This window comes from Rhinatrema bivittatum, chromosome 11 (genome assembly GCF_901001135.1).
Source record: "Rhinatrema bivittatum chromosome 11, aRhiBiv1.1, whole genome shotgun sequence".
Lineage (NCBI taxonomy): Eukaryota > Metazoa > Chordata > Amphibia > Gymnophiona > Rhinatrematidae > Rhinatrema > Rhinatrema bivittatum.
Genome location: NC_042625.1, coordinates 65,548,185 through 65,569,490, shown reverse-complemented (window position 1 = coordinate 65,569,490; position 21,306 = coordinate 65,548,185). Strand labels below are relative to the sequence as shown.

The following is a 21,306-nucleotide window of genomic DNA, read 5'->3' as shown; positions in this document are numbered from 1 at the left end:
ACTGAAGTCAGGCTAACCAGTCTGTAGTTTCCTGGATCGCCCCTGGAGCCCTTTTTAAATATTGGTGTTACATTAGCTATCCTCCAGTCTTCAGGTACAATGGATGATTTTAATGATAGGTTACAGATTTTTACTAATAGGTCTGAAATTTCATTTTTTAGTTCCTTCAGAACTCTGGGGTGTATACCATCCGGTCCAGTTGATTTTCTACTCTTCGGTTTGTCAATCAGGTCTACCACATCTTCTAGGTTCACCATGATTTGATTCAGTCCATCTGAATCATTACCCATGAAAACCTTCTTCAGTACGGGTACCTCCCCAACATCCTCTTCAGTAAACACCGAAGCAAAGAAATCATTTAATCTTTTGCGATGGCCTTATCTTCTCTACGTGCCCCTTTAACCCCTCGATCATCTAATGGTCCAACTGACTCCCTCACAGGCTTTCTGCTTCGGATATATTTTTAAAAGTTTTTATTGTGAGTTTTTGCCTCTATGGCCAACATCTTTTCAAATTCTCTCTTAGCCTGTCTTATCAATGTCTTACATTTAACTTGCTATTTTCTTCTGTTGGATTCTTCTTCCAATTTTTGAATGAAGATCTTTTGGCTAAAATAGCTCTTTCACCTCCCCTTTTAACCATGCCGGTAATCGTTTTGCCTTCTTTCCACCTTTCTTAATGTGTGGAATAAATCTGGACTGTGCTTCTAGGATGGTATTTTTTTTTAACAATGTCCATGCATCTTGGACACATTTTATCTTTGTAGCTGCTCCTTTCAGTTTTTTTCTAACTACTTTTCTCATTTTATCAAAGTTTCCCTTTTAAAGTTTAGCTCATCACAAATAATTCATTCAACATAATTCAATAAATAATTGGAGAATTTTATTGCTCTTTACCCTTTTTATTGCACAAACAAATGATCAAATACTTTGCTCATGTACACTATACATATGATTGCGTGGGATTTTTCTCCAAGTTTATGTGCTTATGGCCTTCTCTTTGTAAGTTGCCATCATTTTCTTAATTTCAGCAATTGCTTTTCCAGGATTCAGCCCCTTAAAGAAGAAGAAAAAAAAAAGAGAACGATATGCTATCAGGGAAGACGCAATACACAACTCCACTCAGATTTCTGAGCTGTAATAAATCTCTGGCAGTCAAGATGAATTTTCCACAAATTGGCAGTTTTTTTCTTCATTCTACAACTATTCTGTCATATTATGGAAGCATGGATACTGTAAACAAAAACCAAATAACTAATTATAAATAAGCAAATGTTTATAGTGATGCAATTCAAAAGCTGTCCCACTTCAATAATGATATCTTGTGTGCCGCACAGACCTTATGAGACTTTGAAAACTACAGTGTGCTTTGACGAATGGATCAGTTAGCCATAGACTGGAAACACTGTATGACCTTGAAGAAACTTCAGGAGGCTGTAAACAGAGTGCTCAAGGGGGAAACAGTCTTTGATTCGCTGGACAGAGAAGCTGCAGCTTAATGCACTCAAGCAATAACTGCATGTAGCACACATGCCTGGCAAGTGAGCATAAGAACATAAGAAGTGCCATGCTAAGTCAGACCAAGACCCATCGAGCTCAGCATTCTGTCTCTGACAATGGCCAATCCAGGTCACAAGTACCAGTCAGATCCCCACTATTATATCTATTTCTTGAATCTCACTCCCAGGGATAAGCACTGGCTTTCCCAAGTCTACGTGGCAAATAACTGTGGGAAATTATTTTAAGCAATTGTTAGTTTGTGGAACAGTATTATTGTACAGCGACAGAAAGGAATGAAGCAGAGGAATCACTAATATTAATAGTGTAATTATTTCATATAAGTCCTATAAATTCTGAGAATGAATATGCCATTTTCTTAGCCTGCTTGTAACAAAAAAAAACAAGTCCTGAGATCGGATATATTGAAAGAGCAGTTACTCCAAGGGCTAACTGTGCAGATATCTGAGGAAAACAGGACACTAGCCTCTTGGCCACACCTAGCTGCTCGCTGATGAGATGACAGACAGTTGGGGCCTCAAAAAATACAGAGGAGAAACTAGAGCAAAGGTCAGAAGAATTAACTTAAAAAGACCTACTGCAAACTGTTTGAAATCAGAGAAGAACAGCTTGGAGGAAAAGCTTTGGAACATTACCAGTGGCCAATGAAGAAACTGATGAAGGAGGTAAAGCTTTTTGAACATTACTAATGGTTATTGGAGTGACTGATGAGCTGTTCTGATTTCCTAATGTGTTGTATTTTTGGAAAATCTGGGAATACATCACATTGGGAACTGTGAGGAAAGTATTTGGTGTATATATTCTTTAATGCAAACTTTAATCTTGTATGACTTTATTGCTTATTCTCAGACTTATAAGTAAACTTCTATATTTGTAATTAAGTGTGTTGTGTATTCTGTGACATATAACCCACTAGTCAGCCACCCCTTTTACAATAACTGCCAGAAGAGCGCTGGGCTGCATAGAGAAAGGAATAACCAGTAAGAAAAAGGAGGTGATAATGCCCTTGTACAAGTTCCTTGGTGAGGCTTCACCTGGTGTTCTGCGTTCAGTTCTGGAAACCATATCTCAAAAGGGACACAGACAGGATGGAGGCTGTCCAGAGAAGGGTGACCAAAATGGTGGGTGGGGGGTCTCCATCAAATGACTTACGAAGAGAGATTGAAGAATCTAAATGTGTTTACCCTGGAGAAAAGGAGGTGCAGGGGAGAGATGATACAGACCTTCAGATACCTGAAAGATTTTAATGATGCACAATCAACAAACCTTCGTTGGAAAGAAATTAGTAGAACCAGGGGGTCACAAAATGAAAGTCCAGGGACAAAGACTCAGAACAAACATCAGGAAATATTTCTTCATGGAGAGAGTGGTGGATGCCTGGAATGCCCTTCCAGAGGAGGTGGTGAAGACAAAAACAGTGAAAGATTTCAAAGGGGCATGGGATAAACACTGTGGATCCCTAAGGACAGAAATGAATTAGGAAGTGCATGGGGGTAACCTGGTGTGTGACGGTTACTACCCTTATCCAATAAGCCTTCGTACTGCTGACAACTCCAATATTGCTCTCTGCTCCAATATTACTCTGCTTTAATGCTGGTGGGGAGGGGAAGGGGGGAATCAGACTCTGACAGCAACCATCAAGGACACTAATTTTTTAGGTCTGGGAAAACAAATAAGAATGGGGATAACTTGCTGATGTGGCTGTTGCTGCCCTTAACAAGTAGACATTGGGATAGCTATAACTTGATTTCTCCCTCCTATTTTATAATGAAATACATTTATTCCAGATCTTACATATTAAGGGCTACTATTTTTTTTTTTTTTAAATGATTGGCTGCATTTTGGATCAGTACAGAGAGGCCTTCCTTCTCTAGCAAGCAAGCAAAAAAGTAGTAGGAATAAGTAGTAGTTTAAAACAAACAAAAAAACCCCCCCACATATCACTACTATTCCAGTTTGTCAGTCCTGTTTACTATTTATTGACTAGCGTTTGGCAATGTTTCCTCCCCCAGAAGATACAGCATTCCCCGACTGGCAGTGTGCAACTCTTACCTTAGGGCAAGTCTTGGTGCAATTCATGATGGTGTGGCAGCGGTAGAGAGAAAATGGATCCTGCAGCTTTGCTAGACGTTCTGCCGTAAAGTCATCACGTGAGTCAATCATCCAGCGATACGCCTGAAATACCAGAGTCCTGTTACACTCCCTCAAGAGTTATCACTCCTGTTTATTCCTTCCTGAATAGGAAAGTGACATTACTGAACCTGATTTAATGGGACATTTTAATACAATGTAAATGCAGAGGAAGATTAGTTTCTTACTTGATAATTTTCGTTCCTGTAGTACCACAGATCAGTCCAGACTGCTGGGTTTTGCCCCCCCCCCAGCAGAGACAGACAGAGATGTTTTAAAAATAAAGCTCCGCCTTATATAGGAGAGTGCCACCTACAGTCTGCCAGTATTTCGTAATGACAAAGCAAGATGGCTCCCCTAAGATACCATAACTATATACACTAACTCCTGAACAAGAAAGGAAATGTTACCACTGGGTCACTGAACCCCAGTAAGACTGGAACCTATAGAACTACACAGGCAATAAGGAACAGGAAAAATTCAAAGATCTGCAGAAAAAATTAGCAAGGCGAGCGGACTCTCCCCCACTTGAACCACTCTGACAGGGCGGGTCTCTGGACTGATCCGTGGTACTACAGGAACGAAAATTATCATGTAAGAAACTAATTTTCCTTTCCCTGTACATACCCGGATCAGTCCAGACTGCTGGGATATACCATAGCTGTTCTTACCCGGGATGGGATCCAGAGAGGCCTGCTCGTAGCACACCTTCTCCGAATCCTCCCAAATCTGTAGCCTGCTCATCCAAATCGGTAATGCCGCGTGAAAGTATGCAGTGACTTCCACGTCGCCACCCTACAGATCTCCTTGGAGAAACGAAATGAGACTCTGCCCAGGACGCTGCTTGCGACCTAGTAGAATGAGCCAGGAGGCAGACAGGAAGAACTTGGCCCTTTAGCAAATAAGAGGAGCTGATAGCCTCTTTCCTCCAATGAGCAATGGTAGCTTTTGAAGCCATGTGACCCCGTTCAGGACCTTTCCAGAGCACAAAGAGATGGTCCGACAGGTGAAACTCATTGGTGACCTCCAAGTAGGGTAGTAGTGCTCTACGAACATCCAGCTTCCACAAATCGTGGATCACAGGATCCGAACGGTCCAGATCCCCAAAGGCCAGAAGCTCCTCCGATTAATTGACATGAAAAGAAGATACCACCTTCGGCAGAAAGGAAGGAACCGTTCAGATGGAAACATCCTAATCGGAAATCCTCAAGAAAGGTTCCCGGCAAGAAAGAGCTTGGAGTTCTGACACTCGCAGAGCTGAAGTGATAGCGACGAGAAAAATCACCTTCAACATAAGATCCTTCAGAGTTGTCCTCCGTAAAGGTTCAAAAAAGGCGCCTCACACAGAGCTGTAAGCACCAAATTCAGTCTCCAAGAAGGACAAGGCTGGCGAAACGGAGGACGTAAATGCTTAGCTGCTCGAAGGAACCGCGCCACGTCAGGATGCGCCGCCAAAGATCCGCCCTGCACTGTCCCGCGCAAACAACCAAGGGCTGCTACCTGTACATGTAATGAACTACACGATAGGCCCATGGACAGCCCCTTTTGCAGAAAACACAAAACATCGGATACTGAAGCCCGGGTCGGTGAAACGTTTTGATCAAGACACCAGGCCTCAAAAACCTTCCAAACTCGAACGTACGCAAGATTAGTGGAAGTTTTGCGCGAACGGAGAAGAGTAGTCACTACCGCAGGAGAATAACCCTTGTCACTTAGGCGGCGCCGCTCAAAAGCCATGCCACTAGACAGAAGTGATTGGCTCCTTCCAAACAAATGGGTCCTTGGTGAAGCGGGTCCTCGGGGATTCCTGGAAACCGAATCGGACCCGCCGTCGCGAGATTGAGGAGGTCTTGGCCATTCCGGTGCTACCAGAATCACCAGCGCTGAATGACGCTCTATCCGGCGGAGCACTCTGCCGATTAACAGCCAGGGTGGAAAAATATACAGAAGAATGTTGACGGGCCAGGGTAGAGCCAGAGCATCTACTCCTTCCGCTCCCGGCGGCGCGAGTAGAACTGTGGGGCTTTCGCGTTCCGAAAAGTCGCCATGAGATCCGGGTATTGTCGGACAATGCGACCACGGTAGCTTACATCAACCGCCAAGGCGGAACCAGGAGTCATCCTGTGGCGGAGGAAGCTGCTCAGTTGTTCAGCTGGGCAGAACGTCACTTGATCAGCATTGCGGAGTCTCATATTGCCGGCGTGTACAACGTCCAGGCGGATTTCCTCAGTCGACACTATCTCGATCCCAGCAAATGGGAATTGTCAGAGGACGCTTTTCAGCATCCCCTGCTACCAGCAAGGGAACCCGCGGGAGCCTGCTTTTATTAATATTTTTAGCCGTCCCTGATCCGGAGGAACCCTCTCCCCCCGGTAAACATTGAGAACACAAGTTCTGGCGTGAGAGCCGCATGCGCGGGCTGAGCCGCATGCGCGACACGCAGCCGACCGCAGCATCGGGGAAGACAGGGAGGAGAAAAAAAACAGCTGAAAAAATTCAAATTTACACCCCCCGAGGCTGAAAATGTGGCAACCCCCCCCCCCCCTCGATAAGAGCAAGGGAGGGAGAGCCTGCCCGATCAAAAAACGAAAGTAAAGAAAAAGTACCTTAAAACTTTTTTTTTTTTTTTTTTTTTTTTTTAAGCGAAAATAGCCTACCGTGGTCCAGGATGCTGATCTTTAGGGTGGAGTGAACCAGGCTCCCCGGTATCGCACCCACGCTGCCTCAATTAATAGTTAGGGTCCTCAACCCCCATCAGCAGCTGCCTCTGACCAGCAGGGGATGACCCTCTCAGAGCCTAACAACCCTCTGGGAGGCGGACCACAGGAAATGCTTCTATTTTTTTTTTTAAGTAATTTTAAAGAGACAAACTCTTAAATTAGAAAAAGTACATAGAAAACTCTTACTAACTAAACTAATGTAACCCAAAATAAAGACTCTGACCAGACTGTAGGTTTTGCACCTCCACCATCTGCTAGAGACAGAAAAATACTGGCGGACTCTAGGTGGCACTCTCCTATATAAGGCGGAGCTTTGTTTTTAAAACATGTGAAGACTGATACTTCACGCACATCCAGCATAGCTCTCTGGGGAATGAAGAAAAGAGGATCTATATACAGACAACAACCCACAAGGACTGAATTACATAGTCTGGGTAAACAAATAAGCATGGGTGTAGCTGCTTATTGCGGCGGTTACTACCCCTAACTAATTAAGCTAGATATTTCACTTAGATGCAGCTCCAACAGTGCTCTCTACATTAATGGTGGGAGTGGAAGGGAAATAGAACCAAAAGGTTACTAAGAGCCAAGAGTAACAGATAAGTATGAGGAAAAAAAAAAGTGCGAAACTTGCTGGGCAGATTGGATGGGCCGTTTGGTCTTCTTCTGCTGTCATTTCTATGTTTCTATCTGCTAGAAGGGGGGCAAAACCCAGCAGTCTGGACCGATCTGGGTACGTACAGGGAACAGTTATTACTGTGAGGACACAGAGAACATCTTTGGCATCAAGCTAACAAATCCTTTTGTGAACTTTTGCAATTGCCCTAACAGAGCCTTTGTGAAAAGCACCTACTCCTATTTCACAGAAGGTATTGTTGTGGGAAACTGAAGAAAAAGTCGAACACATGCTGAAGTTATTGTTAGAATATGGGAGAAAAGCAAAATCCAGTTTGTCTTGTACCAGGACGTGAGCTATTTCATTCAGATGTCAGGATAATTCACTATTAACACATAGCCCTCCAAACAATATTCCTCTGGTGACTAGCTTTTTTTGCATGCTTGGTTTCAAGTATAGCAGCTTTACCCCAAAGCGGCATATTTATGTCTACAGCGCTAACATTTCTTCCACTTTCAGGGAAAGGATATGTGGGAGACTCCAGAATGAGTTGCCTTCTCACCTGCATGAGCACAGCTGGCCCTAAATATTTGTCTCCATTCCACCAGTAACTGGGACAGCTGGTACTACAGCAGGCACACAGAATGCACTCGTACAAACCGTCCTAGACAAAGAGGAGAGCAGAAGAATCTTAAAAAATAAAGATACCGGGCAACTTTACATTAAGAATTTCTAAATGCAGCATTCTAAGGCAGAGCAGAGAAGAGGAAGGATATTAGCTGCTCTCAGTAAGCTTACACATGCGCTAGTATAGGCAGAACAAAACACTTAAGAATTAGCAGTGCCCAGCTATGAGTTGGCAGGAGTCATTTATACTTTGCTACAATTCGTTTTTGCCCAAAATATTTGAGGGCCAAATTGATTTAGCATAAACAGATAATTAGTGAGACTTGAGGAAAAAACCCCCACTTAATACAAGCAAGGAACATGCTCACAAGTGTAAACTTAGGAACTGAATTAAGCAATTTTCATAAAAGGAATGCAAAGCAGAAATAAGACGCCCACCCCACAGGCTCAAGGACAGCACTGGAAACCCTTGAGGTTGCCAAGGGCTGGAGAGGTCTCCTCTAAGATGATCCCTGTGCTGGCCTTTAAGGCTAGGAGAGACCACTGCGGTTTTCCCTCCCTCGCTTCCTGGGATCAGATGCCTTGCCACCGTGGCAAGCCCAATCCCAGTCAGTTTTAATGGACATGACATTTGAACCAGGAGGTACTTCTGGGGAAATCCTGCTCACAAAATTTTAAATTTCTGCAAAATTCTGCATGCTTTATATTGGTCAGAATAATAATATACATGACAATGAGTAATTACATTTCAAATATAATACAAAAAAATTGTCAGAGGCAGTTTTAAATATTTTGAGCAGAATTCCCCTAAAAGTACACTGTACGAATGTCTCTTCTACACTCTTCCCCCCCCCCCCCCCCCCCCTAATCTCTCCTGGACACACTCTGCCCTCTCAGGCCCAAACGCCTTTCTTTCCACTATCTCTCTCCTCCTGCTCCACGTTCAACCCTTTGCACTCAAACTCTAGGAGTGGAGGGCTGGGGGGTGGAGACAGACTTCTCTCTCATACAAACCCTCATGCCCCGCCCCCCCCCCCCCCCCCCCCATTCTCTCTCTTTTGTACACACACACCCTCAACATAGGTTCCCTCTCTCTCTCTCATACACACACAAAACCCATCAAAAACAGACACACACTGTCATTTTCCTACACACAGGCTCCCACTCTTTTACACACATACACACAAACCTTCCTCTTTCAATCTCATAGGCTCATGTGCGCTCATTCTGAGCCTCCACCTCTTCATCTGCAGGTGGCATGGACTCCGCCTGCAGCTATCTGGCTTTTCTTTTCCCCGTCTCCTGACACAAGTGGGATGGGCTCTGCTCGCGGCTGCTGGGCCTCCATCTGCGCCTCAGGTAGGATAGGCTCCCCTCACGGCCACAAGCAGAATGGGCTCCGCTTGCAGCCTGCCCAAATTCTGCACAGAATAGGAGAATTCTGCTCAGGAGGGGAAATCTGCGCAGAAGTGCAGAGTTCCCCCAGGAGTAACCAGAGGCAATTTCATTGCCATCTACAGCCTTAAGCTATGCAGGATAGGAGTCTGTCTTGTCAAATGAATTAAAGAAGAAGTGAAAAGTGTACTAACCAGTTTATCTCGATCTTCTATGGACTGCAAGTACTGTTCTTTGCCCTGTTTGGATTCATCCTTTTTCTTCAGATAAGGTTCTATGGATCTGTACTGGGCGTAGAAGTTACTCAAATCCTGAGACAAAAAAATAAAACAAACACACACTTGTCCATGCCCACTTACTTCAAATACTAGCAGTTATCTGTCACCATGTTGTATTTTATTTTAACAGTTTTGAATTCAAATTAAGGTTTCAAGCACCATGCTTGCATGCTTTCAGCTCAACACAGCACAAAATGTTTTCCAGTCATTCTAGAGCACCAAATTTCACTTGCCATGTGGCCAGTTCTGTCATGAAATAAATGTCATTACAGAAATCAGGCATTTGCTGTGTTTGCATGTACTTTGGGATTTGATACCACAGAAACTCTTAAATTGAGAGGTCTATAGTTAGTGGGCCAGTGAATGGGAAAGTTACAGGTAACTTTAGCTGAATATTTGTTTTTGTTCCAAGCTAAATTTACCCAGGTAACTAGGACAGCTTTTCTTCCAACCAGACTGGCTGGGTAGGACTGAATGGCAGCACTCACCTGCTAAAGCTTAGTCCCGTCACCAGGGCATCCTCAGAGCCACTTCTTTTTACCCAGATATTGAATTACCTGGACAAGATTTATCTGGGGGAGCAGGTTGCCCAGATAAACCCCTTGAATACCAATCCTGCTCCTTTGGGATTGAAATCTTCTGCTCAGTGTGCAGCAGCAGCAATCAAGAAAGCAAATAGAGTAAAACAGATCAGGCTCCCTCTGTATTGCTCCATGGTGTGACCACATCTCAAGAAATATAGCAGAATTAGAAAAAGGTACAGAGAAGGGTAACCAAAATGGTAAAAGGGATGGAAAAATTCCCCTTTGGGGAAAAGCTATAGTGGTTAGGGCTCTTTAGTGGGAGGAGATATGATAGGTCTATGAATGGAGTGGAACTGGTGAATGCAAATCTGTACAAAGACTAGGGGACAAGCAACGAAGCTACTAATTAGTACATTTAAAACAAGTAAAAAAAAAAAAAAAAGTTCTCTTAACACATAATTGAGCTCTGAAATTCGTTGCCAAAGAATGTGGTGAAAGCAGTTAATGTAACTGGGTTTAACCAAAAGGTTTAGACAAATTCTTGTCCATAAACCATTATTAAGGTGGACGTAGGGAAATCCACTGTTTATCTCTGGGATAAGCAGCATAGAATCTATTTAACGGCTGATACCCTGCCAGGTACTTGCAATCTAGATTGGCCACTGTTGGAAACCAGATACTGGGCTTGATGGTCCTTTGGTCTGACCCAGTATGGCAAATCTTGTGTTCGTCTGAATATCTTCACACATGGTTGCAGCCTCAGAAGCATGTGACAAGTTGAGGTCTGGGTGTAGTGTCTTTACTCCTTTCCAATCAAATAAGATCCTCTTAATTAAAAACAAAAGATGGCTTGGGATTCCAAACAGCAGAATTCTTTCCAACACATATATACTTGATGCTTTTGACTCCAAAAGGGAGGGGCAAAAAAAAAAAGAAAAAAGGAACAGGGCACACAGCACTTACTGGTACAAGATCCTTCACCACGTACATGTGGGGCAAGGGGTAGATTTTGGAGACCTTGTTGAGACGAGTGTCAATTTTTGTTGTGCAGGCCAGGGTGTTCTCACCATTGATGTTCATAGCACAGGAGCCGCAGATCCCTGAAAGACAGACAGGGATGAAATTAGTTGCCAGACTCAAAAAGGGACAAGTCAACCAGTAAAATGGGTTAAAAAGGAACTCTGAAGTGCCACCATATATTATCTTACACTTACACTGAACCAGTCATTCAGATTCACCACAAGTATCTTCAAAAGATACTGTTAAGAGAGGGAAATTAAGAGTATCCCGATAGTGAAGATACGGAAAAGGCAGAGGTAGGGCAGACAAATATGCAGGATTCCAAATTACCCGAGTCAGCAGCTAATAAATAGGGTATGAAAGGAACAAAGGCATGGTTTCTAAGCAAATTTTTATTTAAATGATTCCCTAACCACACAATCCAATGTACTTGGCAGGTTACAAAAACTACGTACATAATAAGCACAGTACAATATAAAAAGGTGAAATTACTCCTTTCTTGATAATTTCCTTTCCTTGAGTCCAGTCAGACCAATCCAGGCAAGTGGGGTTATCCTGCCCAGCTAGCTGATGGCACCCCTTATATGCATCTATGCTAGCTCAGTCTGCCAGTATTATCTGTAACTATCTTTGAAAACGTTAATATCCTCACATCTGTTTACATAAATTACGTTTTTTCTCTTATAAATTCATTTCTTTTCTTTAAAGTAGCATATTTCAAAAAGGAAAACAACTTGGAAGCAAACACCATTCTAACTCATTTACTCACTTGGATAAGAGTAAATATCTAGTTCACAATTCAACAGAAAATGTAATTATAACAAATTGGTACAAGGAGGAGCTAACCGAGCCTGTTGCGCCTGTCTGTCCAAGTGTGTGCAAGATTTAGAAGCCTCCTTTTGCTGCCAATTGGTCTGACTGGACTCAGGAAAGGAAATTATCAAGAAAGGAGTAATTTCACCTTCCTCATCAATCTGTCAGACCAGTCCAGACGACAAGTGGAATCTACCCGAACTAATCCTAACCAGGACGAGAAACTACCAAACCCGCTATCAACACTCTGGAACCGAAGAGACCTCCTTTCTGGCACTCACATCCAAGCACTACTGCTTGGAAGGAAAGCAAAGTAGAGCAAAGCATCGCCTTACAAAGCACTGCTCCCGAAACTGATTTAACTCTAGAGCACAACCCAAGTAATGGCACAAACTTCTGAAGGCATCTGAAACCGTAAGGAAGCCCAGGAACTCCCCTGACATCCCAACTTAGAAGCCATTTGTATTCTGCCATCCTTAAGACAACAAAAAGCAGAGTTGCTTACCTGTAACAGGTGTTCTCCTAGGACAGCAAGATGTTAGTCCTCACACTTGGCTAACATCTAGAACTTTGACTGTGCATACTGAGCATGCCCTGCATGACCTATTCCAAGCGTCCACATGGGGTCCCTCTTCAGTCTTGTAACATAGAATTACAATAAAAATTAAATTCTATGGACTACCAAATGCAACATTAAGACCACTTCAAATATTTCAGAACACAGCAGCTAGAATTCTAACCGGAAAAAGGAGGAGGGACCATATAACTGAAACCCTGGCAGAACTACATTGGTTACCTATTGAACACAGAATTAAATACAAAACCCTATGTACCATTCACAAATACATGATGAGAAATCAGACTGGCTAAACACAGCATTACGGGTACATGTCCCACACAGAAACCTTTGATCAGCAAATAAAGCACTTTTAACCATTCCTTCAGTAAAAACAGCAAGACTAACCCAAGTGAGAGAAAGGGCCTTATCATTAGCAGGACCCACAATTTGGAACACAATGCCTCTAGAGATCAGATTACAAAGAAATCTCAAAACATTTAAGAAAAGTTTAAAAACATGGCTTTTTAAACGAGCATTTTACAAAGAGATGGGAGAATAGGAAATATTCAGGAATAGGCAGAAGAGCACCGACACACAGTACTTAGGAATGTACAGTAGAGTAGTCTATGAACTCTACCATTATAAGCATAATTGTAACACTATGTATAATGAATTTTACCCGTGAAAGTACCTTGGTACACTCGGTCATGACCTACTTCACTAAACAATTGTCTTTAATGATGTATTGTAACTGAACCCTGGCGGCACCTGTTAGAATGTACTATAGTACGCGTTTACCTACATTATGTGCCTACATGTAAACCGTTGCGATGGTATATAAAACTTAGCGACGGTATAGAAAAGATTTTAAATAAATAAATAAATAAATAACAGGAGAACCCCAACTCCACGGGGTACAGGGCAAGTTTCGTGAGGACTAACAGCCTGAACCCAAACAATGGATCCTAGGCAGGGAGAGTCGAGTTCTTCATCTCAAAGAGATTCTGAAGGACAGACTGGCAGAACCTATCATGTCAGCCATCCCTATCCAGAGAGTAGTGAGATGCAAATGTGTGGAGAGAACTCCATGTCGCAGCCCTGCAGATCTCCTCTACTGGAACTGCTCGCAAGTGGGCCACCAACGTTGCCATGGCTCTGACAGAATGAGCCTTGACATGACTTCCAAGATGGAGTCCCATCTGGATATAACAGAAGGAGATGCAGTTCGCTAGCCATTTGGATAGTGTCTGTTTGGCAACGGCAATTCCCAACCTATGCCTATCAAAGTAAATAAAAAATTGGGTGAATTGTCTGTGGGCTTCTGTCCGCTCCAGGTAGAAGGCAAAGGCTCTCTTGCAATCCAAACCGTACAGTGCTTGTTTGCCTTGGTGCGAATGGGGCCTGGGAAAAAATGCTGGCATGACAATTGACTGGTTAAGATGGAAATACATCACCACCTTAGGCAGGAACTTAGGGTGCGTGCACAAGACCAGCCTGTCATGATAAAGTTTGGTATAAGGTGGATAAGTCACTAAGGTCTGGTGACCTTATATGCTGAAGTGACCCCTACCAAAATTATGACCTTCCAGGTCAGGTACTTCAGTTCACAGGTGCACAGCAGCTCAAAGGGAGCTTTCATCAGCTGAGCTAGTACCAAGTTGAGGTCCCAAGACACAGCGGGAGGCTTCAATTGAAGCAGACCCTGCACGAAATGTACTATAGGCTGTACAGAGATGAGCGTACCATCTTCTCCTTGGCGGTATGCACCAACTGCACAGAGATGAACTCTAACGGAGTTGGTCTTCAAGCCAGCCTCCAATAGGTGTAGAAGGTAGTCAAGCAGATTTTGTGTGGGGCAGGAGAATGGATCTAGAGCCTTCTGCTCACACCACACAGAAAACCTTCTCTACTTCAGTCCGTAGGACTTTCTAGTGGAAGGTTTTCTGGAAGCCACCAGGATCTGAGACATCCTCAGAGAGATCGAGCAGCTGCAGAATTAACCTCTCAACATCCAGGCTGTGAGCAATAGGGCCTACCCTGAATTTGCATGATGAGATCTGGGCAAGTCCCCAGACTGATCGGTCTCTGGATGGACAATTCCCGAAGGAGTGGAAACCAGATCTGTCTTGGCCAGTGAGGGGCTATGAGGATCATAGTCCCTTGGTCCTCATAAAATTTCAAGAGTCTTTGTCACCAGAGGAATCAGAGGATACACGTACAGAAGACCCTTGCCCCCAATGGTGGCAAAGCATCTGTCTGACCTGTAAAAGGAGCATAACTGAATCACCTTCCTGTTGCAGGGGGATGCAAACAAGTCCACCTCTGGATTTCCCCAGAGGCAGAAGATCCGATTCTCCATCCCCTGGTCCAAAGACCACTTGAGGTGTCTGAAGACACGAATCAGTCTGTCCGCTATCACATTCTCTGTTCCGGCCAGATACATTGCCCTGAGTACCATCCCATGGGACAGGCCTTAGGACCAGATCTGGACCGCTTCCCGACACAGAAGGGACAACCCTGTGTCTCTCTGCTTGTTGACATGCCACATCGCAACTTGGTTGTCTGTTTGGATTAGGACAATTTTGTTGGACAGCCGATCTCCGATCGCCCAGAGCTCCAGGAAGTTGATCTGATACTGTGCTTCCTGGGCGCACCATAGGCCTTGTGTGCAAAGCCCCTCTACATGATCTCCCCACCCCAAGGTGGATGCATCCTGATTAGGACAATTTGGGTAAGGGGATTTTGGAAATATATTCCCAAATTTGAGAAAAACCCACCACCAGATCAAAGAGTCCCAGAGAGACGGAGTGACCCGGCTGCAAGCCTGGAGGCTCTGCGACCTCAAGGTTCATTGGGCTCTGTGCATGTGTAAGCATGCCAAGGGAGTAACATGGACAGTTGCGGCCATGTAGCCTAACAGCCTCAACATATCCCAAGCTGACACATGCTGGCTCTGATGAATCACCACCGCTATGGACGTCAAGGTGACCGAGCCATGTCTAGCAGGGTTCCTATGAAGTCCAATAGAGATGACGGGCTGAGATGGGTCAAACCCTAGTGACTCCAACAGCCAGATGGCCAAGTACAAGGACTGATCGGTTCCTGTGTGAGAAGTGCTCTTGACCAGCTAATTGTCCAAGTAAGAAAAAAAAACAAACATACACTCCCAGCCTGCGGAGATGCGCCCTCACCATGGCCAGGTACTTTGTAAAGACATGTGTGGCCGACGCTAGCCCAAAAGGCAACACTCTGTACTGGAAGTGCTGTTTTCCCACCACAAATCTGAGATACTTCCTGTGACTTGGGAATATCTCGATGTGAGTGTATGTGTCCTTTAAATCGAGGGAACATAGCCAGTTCCCTTTTTGCAGGAGGGGAATCAGAGTGCCCAAGGAAACCATCTTGAACTTTTATTTTTTGAGAAACTTGTTCAAGGTCCTTAGATCTAGGATGGGATGGAATCCCCCTGTTCTCTTTAGAATCAGGAAGTACCGGGATTAGAATCCCTGCCCTCTTTGCCTTGGTGGGACAGGTTTGACCACTCTGGCTGGTAGGCGGGTAGAGAGCTCTCTTAACAGTACTTCCTGATATGCTATTGGCCCCCAATACGGGCACAGGCGGCAATTTGGTGGGATACCTAATAGGTTTGATTGGTACCCTTGATGGACAGAACCCACTGGTCCGAAGTTATACTGGGCCAAAGATCCGCAACAGACAGTAGCCTGCTGCTGACTGGGGGGGGGCCCCCAGAGTCAAGGGTACAGGTGGCTGGCTCATGCTTCCTACGATCCAGTCAAAACCCCATCCCAGGATTTGGCTGGGGAGCTCTCTGCTGCCTGGGATGGCCGCGAGAGCTCACTCTGTGAGAATTGGAGTGAGGGACTAGAGGATAGTACTTCCTCTGATGGTAGAAAGACCTTTTCTGACCCTGCCTCGCAGACCTCCTGGCTGAAGAGAGTGAGTCTGATGTGCTGGTGGAGAGCTACTGGAAGACCTCATGGTGATCCTGTAACTGGGCCACTGCGTGTCTCTCTATCTCTGAAGAGATTCTCTCCTGTATATGGCGAGTCAGCAAGTTTTTCCTGTTGTCCAATCATTTTATAAGATAAGTGCATGTATACACACATGGTATAAAATAGGCTCTATGTGCGTACATGTGCACACTATTTTCTATAGAGGTGCATGTGCGTGCATATTCTGCCTCTACTGTGTAAGTGGGGATTTTAGTAGATGCGCTGAAGCACTTACCAGTTTTCCCAGTTCGCTTCCTGGCTCGTCCAGGTAAAGGATAGGATTTCCTAACCCCCCCTAGTTAACTAACCTACCTTTTACCCTGTTAGACCCAACCCTTAAAACCCTGCTAACAAACAATATATTAAGGCAATACATTTTTATTGAACTATCTTAAAACACTCTGACTTAGCTTTTGGAAGCCAACACTTTTCCTCAGATCAGAACAGAATTATTCTTATTAGCTAGGCAGGCAAGCATATCACTATTTCCTATATCTGGGAATGAGCAATTGGACTGGGATCTTCCAGATACTCCAAATGACCTGGACTGGTCACTTCTGGAGCTAGGATGATGGGCTCAATAGATTATTAGTCTGACCCAGCAAGGCACTATTGTTCTTATAGTTTTCAAATACATAAGAAACAATTTTCAATTACATTTTTTGTAACAGATTTTCTTTTTAGACATTAAGAACATAAGAACATGCCATACTGGGTCAGACCAAGGGTCCATCAAGCCCAGTATCCTGTTTCCAACCGTGGCCAATCCAAGCCATAAGAACCTGGCAAGTACCCAAAAACTAAGTCTATTCCATGTTACTGTTGCAGAGAATAGCCACTGCTATTATTAAAGTCAACTTAATTAATAGCAGGTAATGGACTTCGCCTCCAAGAACTTATCCAATCCTTTTTTAAACACAGCTACACTAACCACATCCTCTGGCAACAAATTCCAGAGTTTAATTGTGCGTTGAGTGAAAAAGAACTTTCTCCGATTAGTTTTAAATATGCCGCATGCTAACTTCAAGGAGTGCCCCCTAGTGCTCCTTGTTTAACATTTCAGGAAATGGCCACCTCCTGATAGTTCTCTAATTTGATATTTCTGGTATCCAAATGGATTATACAGACTCACCACATTACTATGTATGTAGACAAAACTGATGGGCAATCAGAAGATTGTATTTTAATGGAACTCAGGTCTTCTCTTAGCTTAAACAACTAGGTAACTATCAAATACAGTCCCAGTCTACTATACGACTATTAAGACTCAGCATTCTCCTTGTCACAGACTCAGTATTCCACATCCCCTTCAGTTGTACAGAAGGAAAAGTTGCCTACCCTCTCTGCATGATCTGCGGAAGGTTAAAGTGCCATCCATCTCATTCTTAATCTTAATCAGAGCATCTAACACCATGGCACCGCATCTAAAAAGGAGAAACACTTATGGGATGAGAAACAAACAGCTTGTCACAATTATCTCTATCATAGTCTTACCACCAAACTAATTATTGTGCTACACTGATAAAGGTTTATTCTGCAGAAATGTCATTGATGTAAATAACCAATATCCAATACCAAAGGAGATGCAAAGAAACTTAATAGGTCCAAGAGTTTAATAATTTATGTGAAGATTTCTTTTTTATTATTCAAAGCTGCAACTCCACTGCTCAACTGTCAAACATGAACAGTTCTCTTTAGGGTGAGTTTCTCTTTAGGGTGAGAACTGTTCATGTTTGACAGTTGAGCAGTGAAGTTGCCGCTTTGAATAATAAAAAAAGAAATCTTCACATAAATTATTAAACTCTTGGACCTATTAAATTTCTTTGCATCTCCTTTGGTACTGGATATTGATTATTTGGAGTGCACATCTTTGGTTCCATTATTTGTAATTATTGATGTTAATAATGCCATAATGAACATACACAATGACATGAAGTGGACCAAATGTGTCATGTCATTTCAGTAGACCAGATCTGAGGACAGAGGTCCTCTTCTGTGAAGCATGAAGAAATACCAAGGCCTTTGTCAGGGAAGTTATACACTCACGTGTTCAGGTCAATATCGTAAGTCTGCATCCGGGGTTTGTCACCAGCTCTGTCTGGATCCCATCTATAAACAGCAAACTTCTTAATTCGTGGAGCAACTTGAGAGGCAGGAGCTGCTGCTGCTGCTGTCTGAGCCCAACGGGAGATCTGAAATCAAACACAAGGACATCGACTGTATCCACTGCTATGCTCAGGAGAGTACTGGAAGAAAGCCCAGGGAAATATTTTTTATAAGACAAGTACAGGATGGATATATGAAATTAAGAACGAATAAGCCCTTGTCTGTACCATGCCATTTGGCTAACTTATAAGTGAAAAACAATTTGACGCTGTTGTTTTACCGGAGCAATTCACAGATTCAACCTGCCAAAATGCCAAATGAAACAATGTATATATAGTTGTAAAGTACTCACTGCAGGGCATTATGCTATAGGTATCAAACTCATCTACTAACTGTTCCTCAGACAGTGTTTCAATATACAAGCCAGAAGCCTCACACTACAGCTATCAGTGGTATAAATGATGACGCCAGCTGAAAATGCGGTAGTGCAAGAGTAAGAATCTGTGCTCTGTAGGGGTGTCAGCATTTTACTGGTAAGCTTTGCACGGGAACACAAAGTTAGGGATGGAGAGAATATTTTAGTCAGGAAAGAGAGGACAAGATCTGGCAGCCCAAAACTATGATTTTTTTTTTTTTTTTTTTAGCATTAATTCTTAGCTGCCAGGCTCAAGCATCTACATTGTGAGCATCGCTGCCTGCCCTTTATTTTTCCCTTGGCATTTTGGTTGTCTTCAAAGTCTCATATCCAGTCAAGATTGTTCCTAACTCTATACCAGACCTTCATATGTGGCCTTATGGGACTCTAAAATGTTTTCCATACAGATATGAGATTCGTTGTGCAGCTCCCTTCCGATGCAGTCCCATCAGCAAAACATGGCCGTGTTGGGGACCTGTACTTTTTCAACAAGCCTTATTAATAAATTATTTCACTGCACGCTTTAAAGACTTACAAGACTTTGAAACAGCGTCACCTGTCTTCACACACTTTTCTAGACCAGATCATTCTTCAAGCTTCACTAGATACCTCGTTTTTCACACCTTTCTGGCTGTCTACCCTGTTACAGATTTAGGTATGATCAGCAAAAAGAAAGCTTTCCCCAATAATACTTCTGCAATGTCGCTCATGAAAATATTGAAAAGAACTAGTCCAAAGACTACAAACTTAGAGGGCACCTAAAACCATGCTTCAAAATGCATTTTGTCATGGAAAGGGTCGTAGAGGAATGGAAAGGAATCTTAGAGGCAAAGATGAAAACAGCAATGGAATTTTAAAATGTGTGAGAGAAGCATAAGAGCAATGAAGTACTGGGGTAACCTGCAGAGAGTGGTTACAACCAGGAAGAGCAGTGGTAAGACTGCATTGGACTTCCAAAATACACTGGGGACCATAATATCAATGAGCATGGGGAGGATGGATTTGCTTTTAAAACAACCTCCTCAGTTTTAGTAGCTGTGGTGAATTATTACAAAGCTTCTTATAAGATATAGAAGAGGGCCTGGGTGTCAAAAATAAAGCAAGTAATGGTTTTGTAAGAATCAAAGTTGAAGATGTCAAGGCCTGAAACAACCAATCAACAGAAGTGGCAGAGGCCTACACTTTTAACAGATTTTGGGCATGCTTGGGACAGATATGATGGGCAGTGTGGATAAAAGGGTTGAGAAAACAGGTAAACAACAAGATTAGGGATTGTGTGGTGGGCAAAACAGGAAGAGAGGGGATATCTGAATTGGTCAGCATGTGGAAATGTATATGCTCATTTACCCAAAGTGGAAGAATATCAACAGGGTAGACTGTATGGGCCAATCTTCTATCGTTCAAAATGTAATGATTTTAAGTATCTACAGTACCTGAATGTAATCCACTTTGAAGTGTCTGAACAATGCTTTTTCTGTACATTACATTCATGAATGTCATTTTCAGCCCTATACACCATGACAATCGCAAAAATACCTCATGGCAGTCTGACAGTATTGGATTTGAATATATTCCTTCTGTTCCCATTTCATTTTAGAACTATTTTTGGCTATGAAAGCCCCACCCCTCCCCAACAAAACTACCTGTGACACGTAAAAAGTGTCAAAGATTCCAATTTATAAGCATGGCAGTTTTGCCAATAAATATTACTAACGGAGGAAGCAGATGCAAATCTCTACGAGTTATTTTTAAGAGCACACGAACAAAGCAAAAGTACTTACTTTGCTTTCATTATTGCTGCAAATCCCACGGATAAAAAATACTGCATCACACTGAATATTACACCAAATACAAGCAAACACAAGGAAAAAACCCCATAAAAACTGAATGTAACCCAAGAATCCTGGGGGGGGGGGGATTACAGCCTAGTGGCTACCGGGGAGGGAGGGAGCCTGTGATGGAAATTTCACGTCTATCATTCAAATTGCAAAGATCTGCAGATCCCTTCATCCGCCACCAACTTAGATTAAGCTCTCTCTAGAGCAGGAAACTACTTGCTATGCCCGAATAGAAATTTGTCTTAAGCACGGATTTGGAAACGCAAGTAATTAAAGCCAAAACACTGGCTCACAGTATCTTGTCCCAGCAGAGCAGCACATCATCCCTCTCAGACACCCTAGGCTGCCTCAACCTGCCCCAGCTTCCCACGTTAATAACAAACAGACCACTGTTAGGGAACGGGTCAGAAATCCCAGCCTTTCCCTGGAACCTCTCTCTTCAGCCATAATTCCCTAAACCCGAACTCCAGCTACCAAAAAGCGGTTTCCATCTATCTCCCCTCCCTTCCTGCTCCCAACTATAGTGATCCCGAGTTCCGCGGCACCATCACAACCCCATCCCCATTCCCACTTACCTGCACATAACCAACTACCTTCGACATCGACGAGCTGCACTTCAAGGTGACGCCTAGACACGCCATCTTTTTCCCAGTTCCGCCTGTAGACCAGCATGCACCGTGCTATCATAGAAACCCTACCGGGGCCGAGTATACTGAGGCGCTTCAATTCGGCCGG

At 43.5% G+C, this 21,306-nt stretch overlaps 1 protein-coding gene across 1 annotated transcript; it reads right to left on the bottom strand.

Moving 5' to 3' along the window:
• Nucleotides 1-860: 860 nt before the first annotated feature.
• Nucleotides 861-21,303, bottom strand: SDHB (succinate dehydrogenase complex iron sulfur subunit B). Its single transcript, XM_029571228.1, has 8 exons — nt 21,147-21,303; nt 18,259-18,404; nt 17,551-17,636; nt 10,771-10,907; nt 9,200-9,316; nt 7,546-7,647; nt 3,570-3,692; nt 861-1,055 (listed from the first exon to the last, which is right to left on the bottom strand). Exons 1-8 carry the CDS (start codon nt 21,210-21,212, stop codon nt 978-980), a joined length of 855 nt encoding a protein of 284 aa, XP_029427088.1. The 5' UTR covers nt 21,213-21,303; the 3' UTR covers nt 861-977.
• Between the last annotated feature and the right edge of the window lie 3 nt (nt 21,304-21,306).